The sequence below is a fragment of the Thamnophis sirtalis genome, unplaced genomic scaffold (genome assembly GCF_051295495.1).
Source record: "Thamnophis sirtalis isolate CommonGarterSnake01/CBP01778 unplaced genomic scaffold, rThaSir2_p1.2 scaffold_2, whole genome shotgun sequence".
NCBI lineage: Eukaryota > Metazoa > Chordata > Lepidosauria > Squamata > Natricidae > Thamnophis > Thamnophis sirtalis.
In genome coordinates this window covers 71,760,989-71,769,626 of record NW_028261382.1, presented here as the reverse complement: position 1 = coordinate 71,769,626, position 8,638 = coordinate 71,760,989, and the positions used below count along the sequence as shown (strand labels likewise).

At 45.0% G+C, this 8,638-nt stretch overlaps 1 protein-coding gene across 2 annotated transcripts in view; it reads right to left on the bottom strand.

The window, feature by feature from the left end:
• The window catches only part of KCNIP3 (potassium voltage-gated channel interacting protein 3), a 68,896-nt gene extending 61,018 nt beyond the window's left edge, over positions 1 to 7,878 (bottom strand). For both annotated transcript variants that reach the window (XM_087706065.1, XM_087706066.1), the window contains exons 1-2: positions 7,458 to 7,878; positions 1,530 to 1,695 (exon numbers count right to left, since the gene is read on the bottom strand). In XM_087706065.1, the coding sequence (XP_087562191.1) occupies positions 1,530 to 1,695; positions 7,458 to 7,472 (181 nt within the window). In that variant the 5' untranslated portion in view covers positions 7,473 to 7,878. The remainder of the gene's footprint in view (positions 1 to 1,529; positions 1,696 to 7,457) is intronic.
• Between the last annotated feature and the right edge of the window lie 760 nt (positions 7,879 to 8,638).

Sequence of the window (8,638 nt, the reverse complement as noted above, 5' to 3'; positions counted from 1 at the left end):
ATCCTGCAGGCCGGATCTGGCCCACGGGCTGTAAGTTTGACACCCCTGCCGTAGACAAAGCATGATCTGGGCCTGGCTCATCAGGGAATTCTGGGAATTGAAGTCCGCACTTCTTCAAGTAGCCAAGGTTGAGACACACCCTGTTGTAAATGCCGAATGCCCTCTCACTATTGTCACCCAGGGGCAATGGGTGTGCCTTCAAATGGCCCTAAACTTTTGAACACACAACCAAGTCCAACTTGTGTTGAGGAGTTTCCAACCAGGAACAAAACTGGTTGTACACCGCCTCCTGGTGGCCAGTAGTGAACACAACTCCTGAAATACAAAGTTTGAGAACGTCCACAAGATTTCAGCAGAAGGCTTCTAAGAAACCAAGGGATACCATTTAGGAAAATCATGAGGGGGTCATAAATATGAAGTTTGACGTCCCATTCAGACAAATAATGCAATCCCCAGGATCAGCCCCGTCCTTCTTAACAAGGTTCTCTTTTTCCGAACACCAAGAACTTGGGTTGCTGTGAAAAACACAACCGTCAGCCAGTTGCACAACACTGGAAAAGTGTAGAGATCCCTATTGATGAGAAGGTGATAAGGAAAATATAAGAATGTGCAGAAATGAATGGCTTAACATTAGCAACAAAGGAGAAAGAGCAAACTGAATATTATATGATTTGGGAAGTATTTTACCCATGGATGGAGGGAAAAAAGGAGTTTGGAAATGAAGAAAGCTAAAAAAATAAGTAGACAATACACGTAGACAAAGATATAAGAGGTAAGGGAAGAAGAGAGGGATAGGAGAGAGGGCAGAGGGAGGGAAGAGGAGGAGAGAAAGAAGGAGTGGAAAGGGGAGAGAGGAGAAGGAGAGAGGAAGGGGAAGGAGAGAGGAGAAGGACGACAGAGGGAGGGAAGGAGGTAGGGAGGGGAAGGAGAGAGGGAGAAGAAAGTGATGGATAAGGTACAAATATGGTGTATGGAGAGCAGAAGAGCCAATAATCATTTTTGGGAGTTGACGTAAATATTTAATAATATAATAGAATGTTGGTCATGTAATAGTATACATGTGGTTATTTGTTATGAAAATGAAAAAAAAAACTTGATTGATAGATAAATAGATAGATAAGGATATAAGACTGTTAGTAGGTGTACGATGAGAATAATGATATATTATTACTAGTAGATAATAAGAAGGAAATTGAGGAGTTTTATAACATTTAAATGCTCAATATATTACAATACTAAACTTAGAGAAATAATGTTAATATGAATGTGAAAGATGCAGCAAAAGAGGAACGATGTTGCACAGAGATGTTTCCCTCCAGAGGACACACGGCTTAAGGAAAGATGGAAGATTTATTTTTGTAATTGAAAAAGAATAAAACTCTTTTTTAAAAAAAAACAACAACCGTCAGCCAAGAAAAAACGGGGAAACTTGTTTAGTCCCATTCTAGAATCCGTGACTTACAAAACTCTCTGCCCCATGGTGGCCTCAGCCTGTGGAACTCCCTGCCCCATGATGCCTCAGGACTCACCTGAGCCTTGCGGGGCGGTGCTAGAGAGGATCCACTTCACCAAGCAACATTTCATCAGCGCTTTGCGGCTGAATCGTGGCTTCTGCCATTTCACGTTCTCCTTCTTCCCGGGTGGGGTTTGCCCCGGGTCCCCCAGGAGGCTGCCATCGATTTCCTTGCTCTCATCCTATGAAGGAAGAGAGAGAGAGGTCAGAGGGCTCCATTCCTCATCTGGCTTGTTTCACAAGACCAAACCGGCTATCAAGATCACATGAAGGGTTAATTCCACTTTATAAGGCCCTGGGAAGGTCACACCTGAAATCCTGCATCCAGTTTTGGTTGCCACGATGTGAAAAGGATGTTGAGACTCTAGAAAGAGTGCAAAGAAAAGCAACCAAGAGGATTAGGGAACTGGAAAAGATAGGATGAACAGTTGCAGGAACCTAGCATGGCTAGTCTAGGGAGGAGAAGGACCAGGGGAGACAGGAGAGCAGCCTTCCAATATTTGAGGGGCTTCCACAGAGAGGAGGGGGTCAAGCTATTCTCCAAGGCACCCGAAGCTGATCAAGGACAGATTCAACCTGGAAATAAGGAGAAACTTTCTGACAGTGAGAACAATCAACCCATGAAACAAAAGTTGCCTTCAGAGGTTGTGGGAGCTTCATCACTGGAGGCTTTCAAGAAGACATTAGACTACCTTCTATCAGAAATGGTGTAATGCTTGGGCAGAGGGTTGGACTAGAAGACCTCCAAGGTCCCTTCCAACTCAGTTCTATGTTCTTGTGTTCTTATAAGTAATAAAGGTGGGATAAAAACAGATACAAATTAATATTCTTCCTTGCTTCAGTGGACAAGACTAGAACTCATGGAATGAAGCTGCATGGATGAAGATGTGCAGGGGGCATCTGGAAGAATGTCTTGACAATAGGAGCTGTCCATCAGTGGAGGGGGTTACTACCTGGAGGGGTTTCTTCTTCCCCTTTTATGGAGGCTTTGAAACAGAGGTCATTTGGGAGATGGCGTAAGTCAAGGGTTCCCACACGTGGCCACTTTAAGACTTGTGGACTTCAACTCACAGAATTCTCCAGCCAGTTCTGCTTGATAAAGTCCATCAGTCTTAAAGTGGCCAAGTTTGGAGACCTCTGATCTAAGTGGAGGGATTGTAGAGGAGGGGATTACAAGAGAGTAAATTATGCTGGCTGGAGATTTCTGAGAGTTGACGTCCACAAGTTTTAAAGTTGCCAAGTTTGAAGACCTCTGATCTAAGTGGAAGGATTGCAAAGGAAGGGATTACAAGAGAGTAAGTAAGTGACTCTGGCTGGAGAATTCTGGGAGCTGACATTCACAAGTCTTCAAGTGGCCAAGTTTGAAGACCTCTGATCTAAGTGGAGGGATTGCAGAGGAAGGGATTACAAGAGAGTAAATTATGCTGTCTGGAGATTTCTGGGAGTTGAAGTCCACAAGTCTTAAAGTTGCCAAGTTTGAAGATCTCTGGTGTCAGTGACTCCTGCAGTGTTCAATGGTTGGCTTTGATGACCTCTTTCCTCATTCTTTAGAGTCTATGATTCTAACTACATAAATAATTAAATTTCAATCCAAATTATCTTCTCTTCCTAATGCCTTTTGCTCCAGGGAGCCAAAATAAAGGAGAGGGGAACGACCCCCATGGCAGATCTCTATGTCAAAGCAATCGCCTCCTTCATGCCCTTTTAAGTGGCCATAAAAGGCCTTCAATGCCACCTCGTGGGGTTCCCCATTTGCAAGCGTCTATTTCTTTCGATTCTGGCCATTGGATGCCAAACAGCCATAAATGGCTCCATCTTTTTCTTCCCTTTAATCAAATAATTATTTCTCTCTAAGACCAAGGGAATAACCATCATTAGCCATGGGAATCAAAGATGATTAGGGGGCTGGAGCTAAAATATAGGAAGAACAATTGCAGCCATTGTGTATGTCTAGTCTTGTCCATTCTAGAGAAAAGAAGGACTAAGGGGGACATGACAGCAATCTTACAGTATTTGGGGGGCTGCCACAAAGAAGAGGGGCTCAAGCTATTCTCCAAAACATTTGAAGTCAGGACAAGAAACAATAGAAGGAAACTAATCAAGGAGAGAAGCAACCTAGAATTAAGGAGAAACTTCCTAACAGTGAGGACAATTAACCAGTGGAACAGCTTGCCACCAGAAGTTGTGGGTGCTCCATCATTGGAGGCTTTCAAAAAGAGACTGGACAACCATTTGACTGGGATGTTATAGGATCTCCTGCTCGAGCAGGGGGTGGACTAGAAGACCTCCAAGGTCCCTTTGAATTCTGTTTTCTGTATAAACACCACACACAAAAACAAGAAAGGGTCTGAAGGCTAAAACATATGAAGAATGGTTACAAGGAATGGGAATGTTTAGCCTAATGAAAAGAAAGGTTAGCTCTGACTTGATAAAAGTCTTCCAATATTTGAGAGGTTGCCACAGAGATGAGGAGGTCAACCTACATTCCAGGGCAATTGAAAGCAAGACAAGAAGCAATGGATGGAAACTAATCAAGGAGAGAAGCAATCTGATATTAAGGAGGAATTTCATATAGTGAGGGCAATTAACCAGTGGAACAGCTTGCCACCAGAAGTTGTGGGTGCTCCATCACTGGAGATTTTTAAGAAGAGACTGGACAGCCATTTGTCTGGAATTGTATAGGATCTCCTGCTTGAGCAGAGGGTTGGACTAGAAGATCTCCAAGGTCCCTTCCAACTGTTATTCTGTTCTAACTACATGGTCTCTTCTGAGCCTGTTTTCCATTTGTTTTCCTGCCCGATTCCTCCTGAAAAACCATTTCAGGCAGAGGAATGTTGTTCATCCAGGAAGCCCTATAGTCAAATTGTATATCTGAAACCTCAAATTGTATAACCAATTGCTCCAAATATGAATCCCGATTCATTTTTTTCCTCTTTTGTTTGCTTCATCTTGGCTCTTGCAGTACTAAGTTTAGTTGCTCTTCCCATTTTCATATCCTCCAGCATTTGACAGAAGAGAAGAAAAAAGGTACAGTTATTTTAGGAGACACAAACAAAGGAGTCCTAAATTTGATCTTTGATGTAGGAAGCTAAGTTGAAGCAAAGCGGGTGAGCTGAACACCCTGCCACTGTTATTAACTTCATTTCCCGACTGACTGCAAAAAACTCCATGCATATTATTCACATTTGGAGGTTGAATGTTGCCTTGCCTGAAATATATGGGGCAATTGCGATTGCTTAAGAAGAGACAATAGTATAGCTGACATTATTGGAGAATTATGCAGCAAAACCATCTTCATTTTTGGAAAAAATGGTGTCAAGAAAAAAGAGAGAATTTGAAGTTCTTAGAAATGTCAGCCTCAAAATGTGATACACTCACTGTGTAGGTGGAATATAGTGAAATATAGCAGATGTGAAGTTTCTCAGTAGCTGAGAAGAAGCAAAAGATACAGATTAACAGATTGGAAGGGATCTTGTAGGTCATCTAGTCCAGCCCCCTGCCCAAGCAGGAGACCCTTCACCATTTCTGACAGATGGCAGTCCAGTCTCATCCTGAAAGCTTCCAGGGATGAAGCTCCCACAACCTCCAAAGGCAACTTCTGTTTCATGGGTTGACTGTTCTCACTGTCAGGAAATTCCTCCTTATTTCCAGGTTGAATCTGTCCTTGATCAGCTTCCATCTATTATTCCTAGTCTGGCTGTGTGAATGCAACCCCGCCCCCCTGCTGTTTTCTGGGGCTTCTTCAATGCAATTAGTGGGAATATTATACTTGCTTATGCAACTTATTTTAGCTCCCTTCTCTGCCCCAGAGATGCATAAGCACTCTTCCTATTAAGGCTTGATTACTGCAATAAAAAAGAAAAAAAGAGACACTTGGAAATGATGGAAAATCTTTCTTTCTTTCTCTCTCTCTCTCTCTCTCTCTTTCTCTCCTCTTTCTCTCTCTTTATTTCCTATTTTTCTCCTTTCCTCCTTCCCTCCTTCCTTCTTTTTTAATAAAATACTTGCAAAAAAGAAGAAATAATGGAAAACCTTTCTTTCTTTCTCTCACTCTTTCCCTCTTTCTTTCCTATTTTTCTCCTTTTCTCCTTCCTTCTTTTTTTTAAATAAAATACTTGCAAAAAAGAGGAAATAATGAAAAACCTTTCTTTCTTTCTCTCACTCTCTTTCCCTCTTTCTTTCCTCTTTCTCTCTCTCTCTTTCCTATTTTTCTCCTTTCCTCCTTCCTTCCTTCCTTCCTTCCTTCCTTCTTTTTTTAATAAAATACTTGCAAAAAAGAGGAAATAATGAAAATCCTTTCTTTCTTTCTCTCACTCTCTTTCCCTCTTTCTTTCCTCTTTCTCTCTTTCCTATTTTTCTCCTTCCTTCCTTCCTTCCTTCCTTCTTTTTTTAATAAAATACTTGCAAAAAAGAAAAAATGATGGAAAACCGTTCTTTCTCTCACTCTTTTTCTCTTTCTTTCCTCTTTCTTTCCTATTTTTCTCCTTCCTTCTTCTTTCCTGTCTTCTTTTTTTAAATAAAATACTTGCAAAAAAAAAAAAGAGGAAATGAGGGAAAACTCCAGCTCAGCCAGAGAGGGAAGGGAGAGGAAGATTTCACCCTGTGCCCCACTTCCAGAGCCACCACACACCCCAAATCAAACACAAGAGTCTTTGCAAAGGGGGCGACATTGTGGACCTAAACCAGGGACACCACAGCCCTCAGGTGGACTTTTTTTAACCCCCCCCCCCACTTAACTTAGATCCCAGTTCTGAGGCTTCAGCAGGACAGGGGCACAAAAAGTGGCCCTTTGGAAGGGGCCCCCAAACAATAAGCACAAAAGTTTCTAATATGCTAAAGACATAAGGAAAGATGGGCAGCCCCCCCCCCCCCAATTCTCCCTCCTCCTCTACTTCCTGAAAAAAAAATAGTTAGGACATGATAATGAAGAAAAGGGAATAGGAAAGGATAAGCATAAAATTATAATTAAAGGGTTTGCGGGAATATCATCTTGAAAATACACCAGTTGAGAGATGAAAGGAGATAACCACAACAACAGAAAAAGAAAGGAAGAGAGGAGGAGAGAGGAAAGGGGATAGAAGGAAGAAAGAGAGGAGAGGAAGGAGGGAAGGGATAGAAAGAGAAGGAGATAGGGTAGGAGGGAGAAGAGGAAGAGAGGAGCAGAGGAGAGGTAAGGGAAGAAGGAAAGGGGAAGGAGAAGAGGAACGAGGAAAGTAGAGAAGGGAGGGAGGGTGAAAAGAAAAGAAAAAGATAACATTACAAAATAGGGTTTTGTATGGGATGGCAAGCGAAGCAACCCAGAATGTGTATTTTAACTTTTTAATATGGAAAAACAAATATATAAAAGTGATAAAGATAAATAAGAACAAGAACTATGTGAATGTATACTTGTAGCTATATATAAGAGAATAAAAATAAAGAACTTTTAAAAAGAGAAAAGAAAAGATCTGGAAGAGGGAAAAGCTCCATAGGCATTTCTCCCACTGATGCCATCCTGTGCCACCCTGGAAAGCTGACTTTGAAAGAGGAAAAGCCGCGTCTCCACTCTCCCCACCTCCGCGCCTCTGCCCACCCCCACTCCACTCTCTAGCTGGCCGAATCCTTGGCCAGGATCTCCCCTTCCAGTCCAGCCAGGTGAGCTGCAGCCGAATTCCCCTCCCCCCCACACGCCTTTGCCCGCCTGCCGAGACTTCCTTGCCCCGCCTGAGCCTCGATTCCCCATCTCCCCGGGGAAGCATTTGGGAGAGAAGGCACGGGGGGTGGGGGAGGGCGCAGAGCCCAAGCAGGCTTTGGCTTCCCTGTGGAGAAGCTGCGCGTCTGAGGACTCCCCGACCCATGGGGCAGTGCCAGGGGAACGCGCGGGACTCTCCTGCAGACCCCCCCCCCAAAAAGAGGCGGGTGGTGGGGGGTTTCTCGGCATTGCCATTGCAGCTTCAAGCCTTACCAGATCTCCAAACATCTGCTGTGGGATCCCCACGGATCAATTCCACGGAAATGAAACGATTCTTTCTTTTCTTCCTTCTTTTCTTTCCTTCTTTTCTTTCCTTCCTTCCTTCTTCGCTCACTCTGCCCAACCCGAGACTCCTCGGCCCGGCCGGCGCCCGCCAAGCTCCCTCCTCCGGCAGCTGCTCCCCGGGGGCCCGCGTGGGCTGAGTGGAAAGAGGCGCGGGAGTGGAGCTACCAAGGCGCGGCCGCCGTTTTTTGTCCGCGGTTGAGCATCCTCCATCCAAACGAAAGGGAAAAAAGATGTCCCCGTGCCAAGTTTACCTTTGAACTGTGGTTTCTTCTCCCTGGCAGGCAGCGTGCCAGCCTCCGGGCGCTGTTTCCCTAGCAACCGTCCCCACGGCGCGTGTGTGTGTGTGTGTTTGTGTTTCCCCCCACGCCTCCCCGTCGCTCCCACGTTGATCTTGCGTGTTTTTCCAAAAGCTGTCAACCGCAGCCCCCACCCTCCCCACCCTCCCCCGTGCATGAGCTTAGCTGGGACCGTCCCTGCAGCCGGGTGAAGCACGCGTGGGGGTCTTTTTTCCACGCCCGCCTGAGGCTGCATCGCCTCAGCAAGTGAGCTTCTCCCCAGGTAAGGAGGAGAAGAGCCCAGGTGGGAAGCAAACCAGGTTTGGCTTGGCAGCTGCTCGGTTGTTGTTGCAGAGCGCGCGTGATCGCTTGCGCGGCGTCCCGCGTGTCCGGCAAGAGGCCACGAAAGGCTTTCTCTTTTGGGAGAGACAGAGATATCTTTGCCCGCCCAAGACAAACAAGGGAGGTTGGATTCACACGACATATAGAACCCGCATGTGTAAACACCCTTGCTGGATAAGACAGAATCTGTTCTGTCCAAATCACATTAGGAGAGTTTATGCCACGTTAATTAATTTGGGAGGAAATCTGTGACTGGCAGTATCCTAGAGATGAAAGGCACCTTAGAGGGCATCTAAACCAGCCCCTTGCTTAGTGCAGGATTCGGCACAGCATCTCTGACAGATTTACAGAGTTGGAAGGGACCTTATAGGTCATCTAGTCCAACACCCACCCCACCCAAGCAGGAGATCCTACACCATTTCTGACAGATGGCAGTCCAGTCTCTTCTTGAAAGCCTCCAGGGATGAAGTTCCCACAACCTCTGAAGGCAAC